At 48.8% G+C, this 19,386-nt stretch overlaps 8 protein-coding genes across 8 annotated transcripts in view; 6 read left to right on the top strand and 2 right to left on the bottom strand.

Annotated features, from left to right (window-relative positions):
* Nucleotides 1-293: 293 nt before the first annotated feature.
* F5Y00DRAFT_259462 (glycosyltransferase family 39 protein) lies at nt 294-2,778 on the top strand (the record flags this gene model as incomplete). The annotated part of the gene is made up of 3 exons (XM_048010881.1): nt 294-563; nt 655-2,290; nt 2,345-2,778. 3 exons carry the CDS (start codon nt 294-296, stop codon nt 2,776-2,778), a joined length of 2,340 nt encoding a protein of 779 aa, XP_047867382.1.
* Nucleotides 2,779-3,033: 255 nt separating this feature from the next.
* On the bottom strand, nt 3,034-5,559 carry F5Y00DRAFT_9609 (uncharacterized protein). Its single transcript, XM_048014374.1, has 4 exons — nt 4,724-5,559; nt 4,354-4,654; nt 3,410-4,298; nt 3,034-3,357 (listed from the first exon to the last, which is right to left on the bottom strand). The coding sequence occupies exons 1-4, from the start codon at nt 5,088-5,090 to the stop codon at nt 3,184-3,186; spliced, it is 1,731 nt and encodes a 576-aa protein (XP_047867381.1). The 5' UTR covers nt 5,091-5,559; the 3' UTR covers nt 3,034-3,183.
* Nucleotides 5,560-7,046: 1,487 nt separating this feature from the next.
* F5Y00DRAFT_259460 (glycoside hydrolase family 18 protein) lies at nt 7,047-9,008 on the top strand (the record flags this gene model as incomplete). Its single annotated transcript, XM_048010880.1, has 3 exons — nt 7,047-7,723; nt 7,779-8,336; nt 8,411-9,008. The coding sequence occupies 3 exons, from the start codon at nt 7,047-7,049 to the stop codon at nt 9,006-9,008; spliced, it is 1,833 nt and encodes a 610-aa protein (XP_047867380.1).
* Nucleotides 9,009-9,131: 123 nt separating this feature from the next.
* F5Y00DRAFT_9709 (uncharacterized protein) lies at nt 9,132-10,186 on the bottom strand. The gene is made up of 3 exons (XM_048014392.1): nt 10,029-10,186; nt 9,734-9,945; nt 9,132-9,682 (listed from the first exon to the last, which is right to left on the bottom strand). Exons 1-3 carry the CDS (start codon nt 10,109-10,111, stop codon nt 9,255-9,257), a joined length of 723 nt encoding a protein of 240 aa, XP_047867379.1. The 5' UTR covers nt 10,112-10,186; the 3' UTR covers nt 9,132-9,254.
* A 525-nt stretch (nt 10,187-10,711) lies between these two features.
* Nucleotides 10,712-12,300, top strand: F5Y00DRAFT_229745 (uncharacterized protein). The gene is made up of 3 exons (XM_048006810.1): nt 10,712-11,049; nt 11,129-11,344; nt 11,408-12,300. Exons 1-3 carry the CDS (start codon nt 10,993-10,995, stop codon nt 11,606-11,608), a joined length of 474 nt encoding a protein of 157 aa, XP_047867378.1. The 5' UTR covers nt 10,712-10,992; the 3' UTR covers nt 11,609-12,300.
* An 812-nt stretch (nt 12,301-13,112) lies between these two features.
* On the top strand, nt 13,113-14,857 carry F5Y00DRAFT_259457 (uncharacterized protein; the record flags this gene model as incomplete). Its single annotated transcript, XM_048010879.1, has 6 exons — nt 13,113-13,216; nt 13,277-13,367; nt 13,432-13,596; nt 13,661-14,211; nt 14,289-14,673; nt 14,747-14,857. 6 exons carry the CDS (start codon nt 13,113-13,115, stop codon nt 14,855-14,857), a joined length of 1,407 nt encoding a protein of 468 aa, XP_047867377.1.
* A 957-nt stretch (nt 14,858-15,814) lies between these two features.
* On the top strand, nt 15,815-16,976 carry F5Y00DRAFT_229739 (NuA4-domain-containing protein). Its single transcript, XM_048006809.1, has 3 exons — nt 15,815-15,999; nt 16,063-16,251; nt 16,346-16,976. The coding sequence occupies exons 1-3, from the start codon at nt 15,865-15,867 to the stop codon at nt 16,607-16,609; spliced, it is 588 nt and encodes a 195-aa protein (XP_047867376.1). The 5' UTR covers nt 15,815-15,864; the 3' UTR covers nt 16,610-16,976.
* Nucleotides 16,977-17,282: 306 nt separating this feature from the next.
* Nucleotides 17,283-19,386, top strand: part of F5Y00DRAFT_229737 (dipeptidyl peptidase) — a 3,148-nt gene continuing 1,044 nt past the window's right edge. Inside the window, exons 1-4 of the mRNA XM_048006808.1 lie at nt 17,283-17,546; nt 17,610-17,811; nt 17,887-19,154; nt 19,256-19,351. Of these exons, the coding sequence (XP_047867375.1) occupies nt 17,444-17,546; nt 17,610-17,811; nt 17,887-19,154; nt 19,256-19,351 (1,669 nt within the window). The 5' untranslated portion in view covers nt 17,283-17,443. The remainder of the gene's footprint in view (nt 17,547-17,609; nt 17,812-17,886; nt 19,155-19,255; nt 19,352-19,386) is intronic.

The following is a 19,386-nucleotide window of genomic DNA, read 5'->3' as shown; positions in this document are numbered from 1 at the left end:
ACCATCTTCTATCCTTCTCGACGACTTTGGCGTCAACAATCGCAGTTTTCGGCCTACGAATTGGCCGTGCGGTTGGTAATCTTTTTATATCTTACCCTTTTCTTTATTTCTGTAAGTACATCTACATCTAACTACATCTACTACAATTCTTATAATGTGGCGGTAACACGTCAACCGCATTAACTGCGACGTGTTCACCCGCATGGAAATATCCTACCTACCCGAGTAACTAACAATTAGATCCTACTAGTTTCTAAACATCAATTTCTTCTAAACTGCGCTCCTTTATAACCATGTCGACCCCCCCTCAGGGCACTCCGCAGGGCACTCTGCGCCAGCGGAATGTCCCCGGTTCTTCTAAAAAGAAGAATGGCAGTTCTGACGATGTGGATTCGGAGCTCGACAGCCTCGTCAAGGCAAATAAGAAAGTTACCAAGAAACAACACTCAGAATGGGACTACAAGGTCGCTCTGGCTGTGATCACGGTCCTGGCCTTCATTTCGAGATTTTGGGGTATTAGCCACCCGAACGAAGTTGTCTTCGATGAAGTTCACTTCGGTAAAGTAAGTAGAGACCGTTTGCGAATATAATCCCTAGGCTTCGAATAGAAAGCATATAGAAGACACACTAGCTTATTCCTGCTTTCATAATTAGTTTGCTTCGTTCTACCTCGAGAGAACCTATTTCTTCGATGTTCACCCTCCGTTCGGAAAACTTCTCTTCGCCCTTATGGGATGGCTTGTGGGATACGACGGGCACTTTCACTTCGAGAACATCGGTGATTCGTACATCGCGAACAAGGTCCCTTACGTGGCCTTTCGCTCTATGCCCGCACTCCTTGGCTCGTTGACCGTCTCGGTGACTTACCTTATTATGTGGGAGTCAGGATATAGTCTTCCGGCGTGTATCGTCGCTGCTGGTCTCGTTCTTCTCGATAACGCCCACATCGGTCAAACTAGGTTGATTCTACTTGATGCTACCCTTGTGTTAGCCATGGCATGCAGTCTGCTATGCTACATCAAGTTCTACAAGCTGAGACACGAGGCTTTCAGCCGTAAATGGTGGAAGTGGCTCATTTTGACCGGCTTCGCCCTCTCCTGCGATATTTCTACTAAATATGTTGGACTCTTTGCCTTTGTCACTATTGGCTCAGCTGTCATCATCGACTTGTGGGAGTTACTCGACGTTAGACGGCCCGGCGGCGCATTAGACCTTCGAGAATTCGCTTACCATTTCGGTGCTCGTGCTCTCGGGTTGATTATTATTCCTTTCCTATTTTACCTATTCTGGTTCCAGGTTCATTTTGCAATCTTGACGCGATCTGGCCCTGGCGATGATTTTATGACCCCCGAGTTCCAGGAGACGTTGTCTGACAATGTCATGCTAGCCAATTCTATCGGCATTGACTACTACGACACCATTACTATACGCCACAAAGAAACCAAAGCTTATCTTCATAGCCACGACGCGAGATACCCTCTCCGCTACGATGATGGCCGAGTTTCTAGCCAAGGTCAACAGGTGACGGGATATCCGTACAATGATACTAACAACTATTGGCAAATACTTCCTGTCACCGACGATAATCAGATGGGCCACCACGTCAAGAACCACGAGCTCGTCAGATTACGACACTTGGTGACGGATACGATTCTGTTATCCCACGATGTTGCCTCTCCTTACTACCCTACTAATCAGGAATTCACTACAGTATCTCTAGCCGACGCGTATGGAAGTCGTGCAGCGGAAACTCTTTTTGAGATCAGAATCGAACACGGCAAACCTAACCAAGAGTTCAAGAGTGTTTCCAGCCATTTCAAGTTGATCCATAATCCCAGTAAAGTAGCGATGTGGACACATACGAAGCCTCTCCCAGAGTGGGGACATAAACAGCAGGAGATCAACGGAAACAAGCAGATTGCGCCTAGTTCGAATGTTTGGATCGTGGAGGATGTTCCGTCTGTCCCGGCTGATTCCCCCCGTCGACAGAGGCAAGAGCGCCAGGTAAAAACTCTACCATTCCTTAGGAAGTGGTTCGAGTTGCAGCGTTCAATGTTCTGGCACAACAGCCAGTTGACTAGCAGCCACCCGTATGCTAGCCAGCCGTACCAATGGCCATTCCTACTGAGGGGAGTCAGCTTCTGGACACAAAACGAGACGCGCCAGCAAATTTACTTCCTGGGCAACCCTATCGGTTGGTGGATTGCCAGCAGTTTGATTGCCGTTTATGCCGGTATCGTTGGTGCTGACCAGGTGTCTCTACGCCGCGGCATTGATGCCCTAGACCATCGTGAGTCAAAATTTTATTGTCCCGTCCTTATCCACCAGCTAACTTAGTTCAAAGGTACTCGTTCTCGTCTTTATAACTCCACTGGATTCTTTTTCCTGGCGTGGGCCACACATTATTTCCCATTCTTCACTATGGGGCGTCAGCTTTTCTTGCATCACTACCTCCCTGCTCATCTCGCATCATGCCTTATCGTCGGCTCCCTGCTTGAATTTGTATTCAACGCCGAGCCGTCTGCGGAGGAGCCGTCCTACGAGGATGTCAAGTCGGGCAAGAAGCCTGCTCCGGGCCCTCGGCGACACATCACCGCCCGAGAGAGATTCGCCGGCCAGAGTATGGTCCCGGCATGGATCGCATGCCTTGTCATTCTGTCTTTGGTCTTTGCCGGCTGGTACTTCTTCCTGCCGCTGACCTACGGCTACCCCGGTCTTAGCGTGGACCAGGTCCTTCGACGGAAGTGGCTCGGATATGATCTCCACTTTGCTAAATAAGGTGGTGAAAATTTGGCGAGATGAAATGAGGACTGGGTAATCTTGGTATGTAAACCATAATCTTAGGAGACGACGTAGACACAGGTGTACGATTGAGCGCAGCATCTAAGGGGCGAAAATGGATAGGTTGGGCAGGCTTTGCGTTGATCCAAAGGAAATGGCAATGGGGAGAAAAAGTCCTTTTTTGCGATAACGAAAAAAAAGCATCATCTGGTTTTTTGGACCCCGTCACCTGTGTACTCAGGACTTCTGTAATTTATAGAGGCGATACGGGAATCAATCTCATTTCTCATTTCATAAAACATGCATGCTTTCTAGAGATTAGGTTTAACTATGATGATATATCTGTATGTGGCATTTGGGATGTTCGGAATATCAACTCCAATGCCCTTACTTATCTCTGGCCTATCTCTTCAAACCATTAATAAGTTGTTCCGCAACTATCTTTCCAGCTAGGCAACTCGTGTCGACCGTACTTGCGATCGTGTGGATGGCCGACGTCCACCATAGGCCTTTGTCGGATAGCTTAAATGGCAGAAATCGGCTAGATGGGTATATAAAGGGGTAGGCGTTTTCAAGCTAGTAAACGCGTTAGCATTCGACTCCATCGAACCGGTCCGATAATGCTTACCTTCTCCTGGTACAACCAGGTGATCCCCAGATTCAGTTGTTCCAGCTGCTCTACGGCATCGCTGTCCGCCAGAGCACGGTACAAGTATTCGACGGTACTACTGCCGTCGTCTTCAACTCGGACGACGTCTCTCACGAACGCTAGTTCCCTGACGCCTCCAAGGGCGTTCTCGAGGAACAGGACCTGGTTCACGTCGCCGTAGGCGTCGATTCGTCTCGGCACCGTGAAAAACGCAACGTACGCCGCGCGATATGCTAGGATCGAAGCGGCCTCGACGTCCTCGGCGGAAGCGGCGCGGTATAAGTCGAATTTCGGGGCGGCGAGGATGACTTTCTCGAATGCTTCGGCTTGTAGACGTCCTGACGGGGTGGTGTATTGCACGAGCCAAGTGGATTCGTGCTCGTTGATTTGTGCGTACTTGACGCCGCGGACTTCCGTCGACTCTCGGACGTTCGCACCGATCGCACTGACGATCATCTCTAGCCTCTCGAGGAGCTCGCCGCCTTCATATGCGTTCGCGGTGTCTTCTATGCCTGCGGCAAGCATTAGTGCCAAGGCACTGATATCTCCCACGTTCTGGGAGTACATGCGGCCGACTTCAGGGGCCAGGACTTCGGGTACGTAGCCGCCGCCGATGCCGCGGTCGTTGAGCTCGTTTCCCGTAGACTTCTTCGCGTAGTCGAAGACACCTAAGGAAATTAAGAGTTGCGCGAGGTCCGGTACTAGGGGCGCGTCTACGAGGCGGTCTTGTAGTTCGGCGCCTTGCTTTGCCATGGCGCCGGCGGACCAGACGGAGCTTCCGTATTGGAATATTAACCCCGTCCAGTCGAAGAACGGTGTTTTGGTGTAGGGCCGGGTGGTCTGCGCGATGACGCGGTCGCCGTTGAAGCTGGAGATGGTCAACGCCGACGTGATCGGCTCTTGGGTAGCTTTGCAGGACTTACTAGCTGACCCGCTGGCTACCGGCCTCAGAGGTCCGAACCTCGTCTCCAAGCGTCTTCTCCGACGCCCTCGAAAACAGCGGGTTGCCCCATAATAAGCCGGTTCCGGCGATGTCTTCGGCGATGATAGGGTCCTGCGTGGGATCATCGTAAGGAAAGACTTGACTGCCGGTGGAACTGTTTAGAGCTAGTTGCCCTCCGATTAAGGGGGCGGACTCGAATATAGTGATGTTGACGTGTATGCCTCGAGCATTCGCCTTGTGGTATAAGTGCTGAGCCGCACATATGCCAGCTGGTCCAGCCCCTTGAGTTCGTGTTAGATTTTTGTCTCCTTTCTAAAAGGGTAGGTAGGTCTAGGGATCTATTTACGTACCGATAATGGCAATGGCGTGAATAGGAGGGGGTGGGGATACGAATATGCTCTTGATGAGACCGAAGAAGATGGGGACGAAATAGATAAACGCAGCAGAGAGGAGGAAAAACAAGAGGAAAAACAAGATCACTATAAACCATTCTCCGATAGGCGCGTAAGACGGTGTTGTGTAGGGCGGTCTTTGGATGTTGATGTGGACTTGTCTTTGTTGAATCTTAGTCCGAATTAACGGGGTCTGTTCTGAGGGCCCACGAGGGCTCGAGGAGCTGGATCCTGCTGGAAGAGACGAGTAAGGCGGCGGCGGGGATTCGCTCCGGTCGCTCGGGGTGAGGATGGAGCCTCGCCGGGTATAACTATATTTCGCCATTATTGCAGAGCTGCTACAATTACGATGTGTATTGAGGAGTAGTTGAGCAGCTCGCTCGGTTGCAACATAAGAGAATTACTGAATACCTATACTACGTAGGTTGTTGTGAGGTGAGGTGAGGGAGCCTAGAGCCTTACCAGCTTGCTCAAGGCCGGGACGAGGCGCAGCTTCCCCACTCTTGTAAACTAACAGCAGGTCGAGTGAGCTATGAGGTAGGTAGGTATTGAGAAGGTGAGATATGATATGATAGAAAGCTCCCTTTTATTGGTTTAAGTGTTTGTTGCACAACACAACCTTAACCGTTAAATACCTTAATAGGAATATTGAAAGGAAAGAAGCATGAAGAGGTACGAATATACATAACTAGACCTAAGTTAATATGTAGGTATGTACCTTTCTGAAAACAATCGTTCATGGTGCTCCATTGTTTTAACGACATTAATAAATCTTCCGATTTCTCGACTTTAAGTTTTTTCCTAATAGGAGGTAGTTACTAATGTTCTTTCTCAATAGTTAAGTGATATGATACCTCTTAGGTACTTGGCGAGTTATACCAGGTACTTTGGTCAGCCGCTTGCTGGAGACTTGCGGCAACTTATCTTATCTACCCGCCACTAAAATCTCGTCCAATACAGCCGTTTGGTAGTGCAAGATTTGGCTGTTTGTCTCCTCCGTCTTAGACAAATAAAAGGGAGAGTTTATGAACATAGCAAATGCATGTATAGACTGCATCGAATATTAGTTAAGAGCCTCATCCACGAGGGATTAATCATACATTTTATAATTGGAGCTTAGGTTAACACTAATATCACATTATATATGTATTTACCAGAATATATCGTGATGGTGTTATGATAATCAAGTCCCGATGCTGTCCTATCCATACCTGCGGTAGTTATGAGAGTTATCAGAGTTATGTGCGATATATTAGATCTACGCACCTTCAGCATCAAATCCAATTTATTTCATGCTTCGTAATATGAGCAGCTCATTATATTTTCCTCCCTTTACATATCCCATCATAAGATGCCTGTCCCCGCGATTGCGTGCGTACCTGGTTACCACCCTGCAACCTCGCTGCATTCACGCAACGTTTCCTGAATGGCGTTTATAGACTTGGCACCTATTCTCATTACTTACCGTTGACCCTATGTTTTTCTATTATTAAGCTATCGGTCCGTCCTTGGTATGGGATCAATCTTGCTACGGTAGCATCGAGAAAGGAAAAGGAACATCGATCTAGAATCTAAGCTGAAATCTCTTAAGAAGCTCTTATTTCTACCACATGCTCGCAAAATAACGGCACACCATGGACGTGGTCTACGCAGGTAAGGCATGTGCCTGCATCAGATCGAGTGTTGCAATCCAACGGGAACCAACAGTATCATCGCTCGATATTAACCCATCTTTTACCGACATCAATAACCCCTGCCCGTCTCTTTTCCCGGATCATCCCAGTGCAGGCCCCGTCTTGTCAAGCGTGCTTTTCCAAGGAGATATCCAATAACCTTTTAGTAGAATTGCGTGGCCTCTCCAGACGGACTATACGTCCCATAGCTTAGGTGATTTTATTCTGAATTTTCCCTTCTCGCGGACCGAAAACGATTACTTAGGCACTCAGGCTAAAGACCTGGGTCATATCGATATCCCGCAGAATGACTTGCATTCCTGCTCATGAAACTTGGGCTCCAAGATGTCCTATTGGACGAGGAAAACTTTTATTAGGAGTGACGCGTTCGACGAGTTGAGATGGCACCAGCTTGCCTCCATATAACTCAGTGGAAGGGCTCACGTCGGGTCTAGGCTCGATGAGCACCCAAGATGGTGAAGAGTGGCAAGCTTGCGTTACTTCCCGAGCTTCTTATATAAGAGCTGGAGTCTTGGTTCCCATAGTTAGCCTAGTTACAACGCTGTCGAGGGACTGTTCGCTCGTTCTCGTTAGCTCTCTTAGTCGATATGCGGAAGATCTCTTCGTGGGGGCTTGCCCAGTGCCTCTTCTGGGCTTGCGTATCTGGTATAGGAGAACGGACTGATTGCGATCCCGTTTTCTTAACGACGACGGTTTTCGCTACCAAGACCATCTATACGTCTGCTCCGTCGAATGTGACTAGCAGTACAAAGGTGCCATGGACTAATTCAACTACGACGGCGAGTTCAAGCTCAAGAATCACAAGTAGCTGGGATGTTCCAATCGGAAATTCTACTACTAGTATCACTGTTCCTTCAACTACTATATCATCAACTTCAGTCCCGTTCGGGAATACCACTACAAGTGTTATTATCCCTTCGACCTCATCAACTGTACTTCCACCTGGGAATACCACTACCGGTGTAATTATTACCCCAACTACAACAACTACAGCTCCTCCATTTGGAAATAGTACCTCGAGTGCCACTGTCCCCTCAACCACAATATCATCGACCTCGGTTCCGTTTGGAAACACTACTACACCTCCATTTGGAAATACTACTACAATATCATCGACCTCTGTTCCAACTACTGTAGATCCACCAAGCACAACTTCGGCAGCTACATCACCGACAGCAAAACCCACTCCTCCTTTCGGCGGGTTTCCGCCGCTACCGCCTGGTCCCTTTAGAGGATTCAAGAATGGAGCCTACTTCACGAATTGGTCAGGAAGCATACCCCTCTACTGAAACAAAGTTATAACTAACACTCATTATCAGGGGCGTCAACTCGGGCTTTCATCCCCAGGAGTTACCAGTCTCTGAGCTTACGCATATCTACTACGCGTTCGCCGACATAGACGTAGACGGAACAGTGAAGTCTTCAGACCCCGTCGTAGATCTCCAGAAGCGTTACCCAGACGACTCGCTCTCGAATCGTACTGCGAACGCTTACGGCGCCGTTAAGCAGCTATACATCCACAAGAAGCGGAACCGGAACCTTAAGGTGCTCCTTTCGATAGGCGGATGGAACTACTCACCGAAGTTCGTAACGGCGGCTGCTACCGACGCTGCGAGGTACAAGTTCGCGACTTCTGCCATGAAGCTCGTTACGGACTGGGGTTTCGATGGTATCGACATTGACTGGGAGTACCCAGTCAACGACGTCGAAAAGGAGAATTTAGTCAAGCTGCTTCAGGCTTGTAGACAGGCATTCGATAGACACGCACTCCTCCACGGCATACGGTATCGGTTCACCATCAGCGTGGCAAGTCCCGCCAGCCCGCAAAACTACGAAAAACTAGACTTGTTCGCGATGAACAGATACGTAGATTCCTGGTCAGTCCTATACTGCCCCCCCTTTGACATAATTCTCAACCCTATTATATATAATGTTATAATGCTAACGATAGGAACAACAACAACAACAGGCATCTGATGGCTTACGACTACTCGGGAAGCTGGGACACCGTCAGCGGGCACCAAGCGAACGTATTCTCGTACGAAAGCGGCGCCTCGTCGTCAAAGCGCCTCAGCACCGACGCCGCCGTGCAGCACTACGAAAGCCGCGGCATCCACCCGCAGAAGATGCTTCTCGGGCTGCCCCTCTACGGGCGCGCCTTCGAGGGGACCTCGGGGCTCGGGCAGAACTACACGAGCGTGGGCCAGGGCGGCCCGCAGCCGGGGGTGTACTACTTCAAAGACCTGCCGAAGCCCGGGGCCAAGGTGGTATATGACGACGTGGCGAAGGCGACGTACAGCTACGACGCCGCGGCCAAGGAACTGGTTTCGTACGACGACGTCCGGAGCACGACGTACAAGGCGCAGTACCTGAAGTGGCGCCGCCTCGGAGGGGCGTTCTTCTGGGAGGCTAGTGGCGATAAGGGAGGTGGGCGGGGACTGGTTAATACCATGTCGAAGCATTTGGATTGGCTTGATGAGACGCCGAATAATCTCTACTACCCGACGAGTCAGTATCGGAATATACGGTGGGGTATGCCTGGGGAGTAGAGTGGATTGGCTATGTCTCGTAATTTGCATTTGATTTAATTCGTCTTCTTTTTTGTCCAGGGACTTGGAATAAGCAAAAATTGGATTGGTGCATCTTTGGTATCGTGATGTTGGCGGCTCTCGGTCTATAAATCTAAGTTGCTTATTGCAAAACAACTAAACTCAATATATACAGATTGCAGCGATCTGTGAAATATTGTTGAAGATCACCTCGCTAGATTCCAATAGTCTATGCTGGTGGACGCGTCATGTCTCAGCAAATTCATATGCGCCAGTCGATTCCTCAACCTTGACCTCAATCTTGCTCTCCTCGAGCTCCTTGCCGTCGACTTTAATACCGGCCCGCATAACATCGCCGGGTACGACTGGTCCAACACCTTTCGGCGTGCCGGTGAGGATGATATCGCCCTTCTCAAGAGTCATAACCTTGGAGATGTCACTCAATAGCCTTGGGATCTGGAAAAGCATGAGCTCGGTGTTGTCCGATTGTCGGACATTGTCGTTGACAGTAAGGTAGATATCTATGGAGTGAGGGTTAGGGATTGCGGATTTGGCAATGAGATTGCTGATCGGTAAAAAGGTGTCAAAACCCTTGGCGATCGACCAAGGCAAGCCCTTTTTCTTGGCCTCATTTTGAATGTTTCTTGCCGTCATGTCGATACTTAGAGCATAGTCTTCGATAGTTGGTTAGTTTCATTGAAATGAAGTATGAATTAACATCTTACGCTCAATAGCGTCAAAAGCGCCCTTCTCATCATCTGCTGCAAGATCTTTCACTTGCTTGCCTAGAACCAAGGCCAATTCGACCTCATAGTGAAGGTCGACACCCTTGGGGCGGATGACGGGACCGGCTCCGGGTAACAGAACCGAGGACGTAGGCTTCAGAAAGAAGAAAGGCTGCTTCGGCCTGGCGGAATTCAACTCGGCGATGTGATCGCTGCGCGCATGTAAGAATGTTAACAGGTTAACACGACGCCTCACTCCCGTACCGCGGGATGATTACATAGTGGGCGCACTCACGCATAATTTCGTCCGATGCAAACGACTTTGCCGGCCTGTTTTAAAGAAGCCACCGACGCCATGCCGCGACGGAAAACATTCATTGTGTCTCTGATAGGATAGGTATTTAATCAGCAATGCACGTTTGCGATTTAAGACCCTGCCTGCCTGCGGGCTTGACTTACATATATAAAAAAGAACGTGACTGTGACTTACGGGGAAACGTTCCGGCTGTACTAGATACAAGTGATCCGAAGGTGTGAGCCTTATACCACGTCAAGCTGGTTCGGCAACCGTATGCGGAGTCGTTGATGGCGTTGATGGCGTTGATCTTTCCGGTCCAAACTCCTCCAAACTCCTCCAAACGCTACCGATCTTCGGCTCTGACGAGCTTCGTGTCGCTGTTAGCGGGATTAATTAAAGCCCTGGCACTCGTCTGTACCTCCGGTTTTAGACTTGCTGCATGGAACTTGCGAGTACATTGTAGGTACCATACCCTTAGTACAATTAGGTACAGGGCTCCACTAGCCAAAAAAAGGCTAGGTACCTTTCTCTCGGTACGGATATCTTGGCGGCAGGGAATGCACGTACCTCGTACTTTGCACATCTTACTAATTACTTTACGATATCACTAGGGTGGACTTTTATAGCGTGGGGGGGAGTCACTGTAGGACCGTCTGGACATCGGACTGGCCGGGCCCAGACCTGGGGAAAGCGTACTCCACAATAACTATACTGCGTAAATAATTTATTCTCTCACCTTCCCCATGTCCCCTGCAAAAAGTCCCTTAGCCCACCTTGATTATTGATATCATCACAAGACCAATCTCCTTTTCATGCCTGCCATTTATATCTTTGTCCGCGTAATCCAAGTTCCACGAAGTCGCAAGTCCACCTTTCCCCGGATTCGAATCACAATTTAGATGTCACCTAGCAAAATCGAATAATTATCAATTTTGAAAGAGTCTTTATTGTATGCGACAGTATGGAAGCCCTTCAGCTAGCACAGATGCTAGCAGATCTCAATGATCTCCAAGCTGCTGTATGTGTTTGTTCTTATCGCATTTATCCCAACTACGATTTAACAAGAATATCCTTCGCTGACCCAAACTGTCCTACAGCAAGATCAATCTGCCGCCAAAAACTTGGTGAGCGTCAACCGAACGCTCGACCGTAAGGAACACCTACAGCAACAGCCAAGAAGCGTCCCCGAAGGCAGGGTGACATCCCCAGCTAGTCGCATGACGGACAAGTTTGGCCGTCGCATGCTCACACCACCGTTGACGAGAACAAACTCGGCATCGCCATCTATACCTGGCAGTCCTCTTGGAGGAGAGGTGCGTTTTTATAAAGCCGTCCTTTGTTTGTTGCGGTAACACAAATACTGATTAATTATATAGCGACCGGATGCCGATATTGATAGAGCTTCTACCCTGCTTTCCTTATACGAAATCCGCGCCAAATTGAAGGAGCAAGATAACAGCGGCTTAATCAAGGCGCGCGAGAAGATCAACGCCCTCGCCGTGAAACATCATACTCAGGTGGCTGTCGAACACAAGCACGAGCGAAAGGAAATCAACCGGCTAAGCTATCCAAAGTGAACATGGCACAGCTCGACTGAATACCCCCCAAAATTTTCTAATGACCAATTGCATTACGATCATCAATCATTGGCGTTACAAAGGATCGAGCGGAGGATGGGAAGCGGACAACAAAACACAGACGAGCAAGGATGCTCCTGGGATAAAACGGCGTATGAACTGGCTAAACACTACAGAGTTGTGTGCATTAACGATTTGCTACTGGCCCGGCTACTATGATTCGGAATATGACTACGGTTATGGGTGGATTTTGATTGATTGGGCTTAATGCTAATAACGGTAGAATGGCACGGAATATATGATTTATCGCTCTACAGCGTTTTCCTCTAAATCTATCACGATACCACCTTGCTTTGTTTTCTACGTGATCGCCGATGACCCTGAAGGCATCGGACTTAAGAGAGTATACCTATTTCCTTAGTCGATAAGGTGAGCCTTCTTATCGAGCGGTCAGTAGGATTAACCGTACATCATGAAAATCAACGCCGGTCCTTTTGGAAATGATGATGTATTAGGATGATCGCGGTTGATCTTGACAAGTTGCTCGTCTGCGTCATAGAAGTGAAGTCGTGGCTATTTTTGGCGCTGGTGGGTTACAGCTTTAATATACCACTACTACCAGATTACATAGGTACTATAGGTATAATACAACAACTAATATCCATCTTGATTCTCGCTTCTCGGGTCCTGGCTATTTTAGTTGTTGATAAGAAACTCGCTTCCGAGATAGAAGGAGCCAATGAATGTCTTTGTATTAGAACTCAAGTACCGACATGTATTTGCGTTTTTAGAAGAAGGCTGAATTGGCCAATTAGCTTTTGGGGAAAGGACCGTTGAGGCAGGTGGGTGGGTGTTGGGTTAAGGTTGCTTAATGGCCTATATGCACTAAGGCTATAGTAGCTAGGTAGGTATAACGGGTGTTAAGATACCTAGGTAGGTACCTCCCATGACGAACGTTCGAAGAATACAGGTTTGAGCAAGTTACGTACAATACAACATAGAGGTATAATAGAGGATATTAAGGCTATACATAGGTAGAGAAGCTAAGAAGCAACACCGGTTTTTATTACATTCTATGCAATCTACATATAATTCTAAGATAAGTATAGTTAAGTATTTTGAATACAAATCAGTATAACATTTAGGCACTTATTGATATTGCTGGGAATTTAGCTACTGGAAAGCGGAATGATAGTAGTATTTTTAGGCGAGCACCTGCAGGTCTCACGATGTTTCGAGTTGTTGCTGGCAGCTGTTCACAGCCGAGAAAACTGTTAGCGCGGAAATTGTTAGTTAGCACTGCACTGCACTGCCGCCCAGGCCTTCGAATCCCTTAACCCGATCAGTGAAACGCTAGAGCCTAGACCAGCCATACGGCGTTTTCCCCAGACGTCATTTTTTAGTCCTGCAGTCAATTCTTCCATCTTTATTTCCCGTACTAACGCCTGAACAGAAGACGCTTCGCAAATAGACGTCTCGCAGTTGCGGCCACCCGTAGTGCACCATGGCAAGCAGCGTAGACGCGAAGCTCTTACGAGCGACAAAGTTCCCTCCCGAATTCAATCAGAAGGTTGACATGCAAAAGGTCAATCTTCAGGTCATGAAGAAGTTCGTCTCCCTATCCACGCGTACTATGAGCAACCCAACAGCTAACCGTAATTTTCTCAGATGGATTGCCAGCAAGATATCCGAGATATTAGGATCCGAAGATGACGTCGTCACTGAGCTATGCTTTAACTTAATCGAAGGATCCCGATATGTAAGTGCACTCACTCATGCTGCAAGGCTAGCATCGTTGACCTTGCTGACATTGGATACCGTAGCCCGATATAAAATCCATGCAAATCCAGCTTACCGGCTTCCTCGATAAAGATACCGCGCCCTTCTGTAAAGATCTTTGGAACCTCTGCTTGAGCGCCCAGTCTAGCCCTCAGGGTGTCCCCAAGGAGCTTCTGGAAGCGAAGAAGCTAGAACTCATTCAGGAGAAGGTACTATTTTTGTCCCCTACTCAGTAAATTAATGTATATACTAACTATCATTAGATCGATGCAGACAAGGCTGCTGAAGAATCACGAATCCGACGTGAGACCCAGGAGCGTCGTGACCGTGAGTTATCAGACGTACGAGATCGAGAGCGGCGCGACCGTGGCTTTCGTGGCGGGCGGGGCGATAATTGGCGTGGTGGGAGACGTGGTGGTGGCGATCGAGCCTTTGGCGGTGGTCGCGGTAGAGGCTTTGGCCGAGGCGGTGACCGATCGCCCTCACCACCACGTCGAGAGCGGGACTCATATCATAACAACCGAGATCGTTACGTACCCCCAAGCCGTCGTGGGAGTAGGCAGGAGGCCCGACGTGGACGCTCCATATCCCGCTCCGCGAGTCCCGAGTCCAGAGGCTCTGTGTCTCGTTCCCGATCATCGAGCACGACTAGCGGACGTAGCCGGCGAGTTAGTCACCGATCACCTACCCCATCTCGTCGCCGTTCTAGGGGGCGTCGATCGCCACCTCGCCATAGAGCTTCAGGGAAGCGAGATCGGTCTACAGGGCGAACAAGAGGTTATAGGCCCCGCAGAGACGGTCGTAGAAGAAACACATCTTCGCCGGTCAGCGCCAGTAGATCTGGCAGTAGTCGATCTCGTTCGCCAGCACCTAAGAGGCGCAGATACTCGGACTCGCTTAGTCGCTCGAGGTCTCCCCCACGCCGTGACAGTCGGCGGCTGAGTCGTTCTCGCTCGTCCTCCTACTCGCGATCACGCAGTCGCAGCCCGAGACGAAGACCGGTCCGGGAGCTTATCAGTCGTAGCCCCTCGCCTAGCCACCGTGGGAGGCTAAGACGAACTTTAACGCGAAGTCCAAGCAAATCAGAGTCTGATGAGGAGACTAGGCGACCACGGCGGAGAAGCCCGCAAAGGAACGGACAGGATAGCAAAGCTAGAGATATCCCTTCGAGAAGGCGGAGAGACTCTGCCGATTCCCCCCGCACCCGTAACAGATCAGCTGATGTTTCGGAAGATGAAGACAAATCCAGATCCCCTAGACACCGCGCGGCCTCGACGGCCGATGAGGTTCGTCCTTCTTCTTAGGGAGTTCGTATCACGTTATACATTTAGACGGAGAACTGACTCTCGTATTCTTCAGACCAAGTCCCCAGTACAGCAAGCCAATGAGCTACGAGAAAAGCTTCTGAAGGAGCGCATAAAGAAGATGAGAGGCACCTCAAGTAGAGACAACGTCAAAGGGTCAGGCTAATCTTCTCAGACTCGCAGGATTTGCAGACTCGGTCATCTTAAGAGACTTGATAACCCGTGGATGTTGGGTTCAGGTGTTTTTTATTTTCGTAATTGGCTTTCGAGGTTAGTCACAAAAATGCTTTGCGTTTGAGCTCATGAAGTACGGCTATCACGTAGCAGATAGATGATCAGACAATAGACTTGCTACCAAACCCCGATTTAGATTCCGTGCATACCATTGTTTCCGCTATTAGGAGGGCAGCATTATATCCTAGTCCGGTTCGTTGATTTGACGGTGGTGTATTTAAACATTGCTAATGTAATAGTTGCAGACGTTATCATACTGGCCCTTAGGTAAGTTGGATGCAATAAATACCCAACATAGGTTAACATATAAGTTGCCATATAAACTCGGTAAGTTATTTCTACTGTCGTATGAGATAGCGTAGGGGGAAATATAGGTCTACAAGCCAAGAGAAGTATATTAAGAGCAGAAATCTCGAAAGCAATTACCGTTTCTTTAATTCGTACGTATACCGACGGGACCATCAAGGAACTTAATACTGAATACTTCGTACGTTACGAATAAATACTTACCTATACACAAGGTATCCGTATTATTACATTATGAAAAAAACAACGTTTCAATGGAGTCTATCTCTAATTATCATTCTAGGATGATAACTTCTCTGATACCTATATAACTACCTCAGTTTGTCAGTGCTGTGTATATACATATGATGTTTGAGCTAAGTACCTCGATAAATCCAATAGTGGAGACAAATGTGCCAATGCAGCCCCGCATATTCCCGAGCCTGACTAAGTAAAAATGGTAGAGCTACTAGTGACGCATTAACCCGTTGCTAGCCTAAACAAAAAGGGCTTAAACTCGTATGGGAATAGTCTAAAACCAAGTGGGAAGGCTGAAGAGCGCTCGGGCCAATACGCGTTCTCATTAGATCCAAAGTTTAACCATTCGTAATCCAACTCTCTCCATTTCAACGGCGACGCCAACCTAAGATCGCAATGACCGAAAACGTCCAACCTGGTACCGGCGGAGCTGCCAACGGCGACCGGCAGGCCGCTCTCACGGAGTACAATAAGCAGCGGCAGAATCTCAAGGAGCTTCTAGGTAAGCGGAAACAGCAAGAGCGCCAGCTAGTGAGTCGCTTTGGGTTTACCGGCACTGTTTGAGGGGGACGGCAGCTAAAGTTAGTATGACAGGCACAACTAGAGCAGAGTATCGTCGATCTCGAGGCTAAATACCTAAGCAACACCCGCTTCGGCAACATCGTCAAGGGCTTCGATAACTACATCAAGGGAACTAGTTCTGCCGCACAGCGCAAGCAAGGAGAGTTGAAGGACGAGGATTATATCTGGTCGCGGTCTTCGATATCCTACAATAGCCTTCACGTATGTCTTTGCGATCTCTCTCTCGCGCGCCTACTTCCCTCCCACCTACGCTTCGATGACACAATTCGTTCTAACGCTCTTACCTCCCTTCTAGCCCGATAATACCGAAGCCCCGTCCGCAACTTCAACACCAGCAGCGCCTACCCCCGTCTCTACGACGTTTGCAAATAGGGAAAAGGACAGTGGATCGAACCAGCCGACGCCTACGTCCGCGACTGAGAAGGGCTCTGGAAAGGCTGGTAAGACTGGCAAGAAGAGAACTCAGAAGAAGGATAAGGATGCGGATGTAGAGGACAGCGAGACGGACTCCCGCGAAGCTAAGAAAGTTCGGACACACTTTGGCGCCTCCCGAAAATGACCACCGCCTCGGCCGTTGCAAGTTTAATACGTTCAGTGCTGTACATTATCTAGTGTACTTTCGGCGTTCACGAGGGATGGGCATAAGGCTAGTTTGACGGCGTTGGTTTAATAGGTAGGATGTTTATTGGCAATGTAGCAAAAGCATGTTCACGCGCTTTTTTTCTTTCAAGAGATGGGATTCACGGTTCGCGCCGTTGTATATTTTTCCGTCGAGATACCCGATAGTATCTGGGTTTACGAATAGTAGATCAAGGTTGAATTTACGTCGAGGCAATAGCATGGTATTGATATTAGCGTCTCTGAGTATAGTTGCGAAGATATACACTTGTAAAGATATACTTGTTTAAACCCAAAGAGAGAAAGACATATATATAGTAGTGACGAGGACCCGAGTATAATTCGCTGTTAACGCCTTACACTAGATGCATGGATAGACGTAAATAACGGGACTCAAAGACAATTTATGAATCACGCAATACTATGCAATTAAAGAGTGCTCGTTCCTACGTGCGGGGGAAGGTCAAACCAACAATTACCCAACATAGGAGGTAGGTATGTAGGTACCTAGTTTAGGTATCTCCATAGCTAAGTCTCCATAGCTAAGGCCCTACCCACTTGTAATTGCCAATCATAGCAAACACCTTGATGAACCAGAGCCTATGTAAGTACGAAATACATATACCTAATACCTAACTGCACATTGTGATGATTTGTCAAAGAGAGTTGTCTTGTGCTTGAAAGTAACTTAAATTTATTCAACCTGCAGCTTGTAGGCTTATTATATATTGAAATAACCCCCGCTCTAAGTTGTCGTCCGAGATTCTCATCCAAGATGACGGTTATGGCTACCAAATTCACCCCCGAGGTGCTTCTTTCCGCCCCTCGTCGTAGTTCCGCTGTGCCTAACAGCACCGGGACTCTCGCTCTATATGCTGGTATATCTCCAACTATACAAATTCTAACCATAGAACATAACTAGGTAGCTAATACTTTCTTAGTCTCACAATATTCTTTTGAAACTCACTCCAAGGAATATGCCATCAAGGTCCTAGATATAAAATCTCGCCAGTCGACTCAGTTATTTGACAACTCGACTTTAACCGAGCCAACATGGATCTCCGAGACCGAATTCATTTTCGTAAAGAATGATGACAACAAGACGTCTCTTCTCGTAGCAGATGCAACTCACCCGGGTTCAGAGTAAATATTCATTCTTATATAAACCTCTATAACTATTAGCAATACTAGCAATACTATACTCACAAGTGCACTTAGGCCATATGAGGTTGCCATCTTCAACACCTCGATATCTAATATCAAGGCAAAAGATATTGGCAATGGTACCGTAGCATTCGCTGCCACGGCTCCCACCACGTCGTCCGGGGAGCTATTGAACTCGGAAGAGGAGAAGAAGCCTTTATCATCCGGCAAAGTCTATACCAGTCTATTTGTACGACACTGGGACTCGTACGTCTCCAAACACAGACAGGGTCTCTTCTATGGAGCGCTGAAGAAAGAGGGGAAATACTGGAGGTTGCAGGATCGAAACCTGATAAATGCTCTAGCAGGCACAAAGCTTGAGTGTCCGGTGCCGCCCTTCGGAGATTCTAGTGATTACGATATTGGCAAAGAGGGAATAGTTTTCGTATCCAAGGACCCAGAACTAAACCCTGCGTTGTGGACTAAGACCGACCTCTACTATGTGCCGCTCAAGACTTTCACCGAAGCAAAACCCCCTCGGCCCCAGGTCGTTAAGACGGGAGAGCTACAAGGCTACACAGGTGTTCCGGTGTTCTCGCACGATGGTACCAAAGTTGCGTTTAAGCGCATGAGGAACCGGCAGTACGAGTCTGACAAGTGGCGTCTATTACTGCTCCCCGACATCAAAGACCTAAGCAACGTGCAGGAGTTTTATAAGACAGAGGACGGCGAGGGTGGCTGGGACCTACGGCCGGAAGGCATTGTGTGGAGCAACGACGACAAGGAGCTATACGTGACAGCCGAAAAGGAGGGCCGACAGACCCTATTCAAACTCCCTTCGAGCCCCTTAGAGGCCAAGGAGCTACCGCAACCCTTGACCGAGGACGGGGCGGTAACCGACTTCCGCAACCTATCCCAGAGCGACGGAAGTCTCTTCCTCACATCCAACTCGCTCATCGACAATTCCTCCTACTCCATCATCGACCCCTCGTCCAAAGAACTAAGCCTCATCTCGTCAAGCTCCAAGGAAGGGAAATCGTTCGGCCTGACGAAGAGCCAAGTCGACGAGTTCTGGTTCAAGGGCGCGGGCGATTACCAAGTCCACGCCTTGGTCGTGAGGCCGTCCAACTTCGACCCTAGCAAGAAGTACCCGTTGGCGTTTCTTATCCACGGAGGACCGCAGGGCGCTTGGGGACAGAGCTGGAGCACGAGGTGGAATCCCGCCGTGTTCGCGGAGCAGGGTTACGTTGCGGTTATGCCGAATCCGACGGGCAGTACTGGGTACGGACAGAAGTTCACCGATGGGATTGCGCAGGATTGGGGTGGACGGCCGTATAATGATTGTGAGTACAAGATTCTAACTTTATTCCTGGACTACCTAATGTAGAAGTCATCTTAGACACGTCTTCCTTGGAAACATGCAGCTGACTGAGGACGCTTATAGTGGTGAACTGCTTCGAGCACATCTCCGACAACATCCCATACATCGACACGAACAACGCCGTGGCCCTAGGCGCCTCATACGGCGGATATATGATCAGTAAGCCACCCGGGCGGGGGGGGGGGGGGGGGGGG

Source organism: Daldinia vernicosa (genome assembly GCF_022497035.1).
Source record: "Daldinia vernicosa strain CBS 139.73 unplaced genomic scaffold F5Y00scaffold_10, whole genome shotgun sequence".
In the NCBI taxonomy this organism is placed as follows: Eukaryota; Fungi; Ascomycota; class Sordariomycetes; order Xylariales; family Hypoxylaceae; genus Daldinia; species Daldinia vernicosa.
This window is presented reverse-complemented; position numbering and strand designations above follow the sequence as displayed.

Excerpts from the sequence above, each read along its gene's own strand:
- F5Y00DRAFT_9609 (XM_048014374.1), bottom strand. The coding sequence starts at position 5,090 with ATGGCGAAATATAGTTATACCCGGCGAGGCTCCATCCTCACCCCGAGC. Across the intron at positions 4,299-4,353 it reads GGTAGCCAGCGGGTCAGCTA|CTTCAACGGCGACCGCGTCA; the intron begins GTAAGTCCTGCA and ends GACCATCTCCAG. Across the intron at positions 3,358-3,409 it reads CCTGGTTGTACCAGGAGAAG|CTTGAAAACGCCTACCCCTT; the intron begins GTAAGCATTATC and ends CGCGTTTACTAG.
- F5Y00DRAFT_9709 (XM_048014392.1), bottom strand. The coding sequence starts at position 10,111 with ATGAATGTTTTCCGTCGCGGCATGGCGTCGGTGGCTTCTTTAAAACAG. Across the intron at positions 9,946-10,028 it reads TGCATCGGACGAAATTATGC|CGATCACATCGCCGAGTTGA; the intron begins GTGAGTGCGCCC and ends ACATGCGCGCAG. Across the intron at positions 9,683-9,733 it reads CGCTTTTGACGCTATTGAGC|ACTATGCTCTAAGTATCGAC; the intron begins GTAAGATGTTAA and ends CAACTATCGAAG.
- F5Y00DRAFT_229745 (XM_048006810.1), top strand. The coding sequence starts at position 10,993 with ATGGAAGCCCTTCAGCTAGCACAGATGCTAGCAGATCTCAATGATCTC. Across the intron at positions 11,050-11,128 it reads TCAATGATCTCCAAGCTGCT|CAAGATCAATCTGCCGCCAA; the intron begins GTATGTGTTTGT and ends ACTGTCCTACAG. Across the intron at positions 11,345-11,407 it reads GCAGTCCTCTTGGAGGAGAG|CGACCGGATGCCGATATTGA; the intron begins GTGCGTTTTTAT and ends TTAATTATATAG.
- F5Y00DRAFT_229739 (XM_048006809.1), top strand. The coding sequence starts at position 15,865 with ATGACCGAAAACGTCCAACCTGGTACCGGCGGAGCTGCCAACGGCGAC. Across the intron at positions 16,000-16,062 it reads AACAGCAAGAGCGCCAGCTA|GCACAACTAGAGCAGAGTAT; the intron begins GTGAGTCGCTTT and ends TTAGTATGACAG. Across the intron at positions 16,252-16,345 it reads TATCCTACAATAGCCTTCAC|CCCGATAATACCGAAGCCCC; the intron begins GTATGTCTTTGC and ends CCTCCCTTCTAG.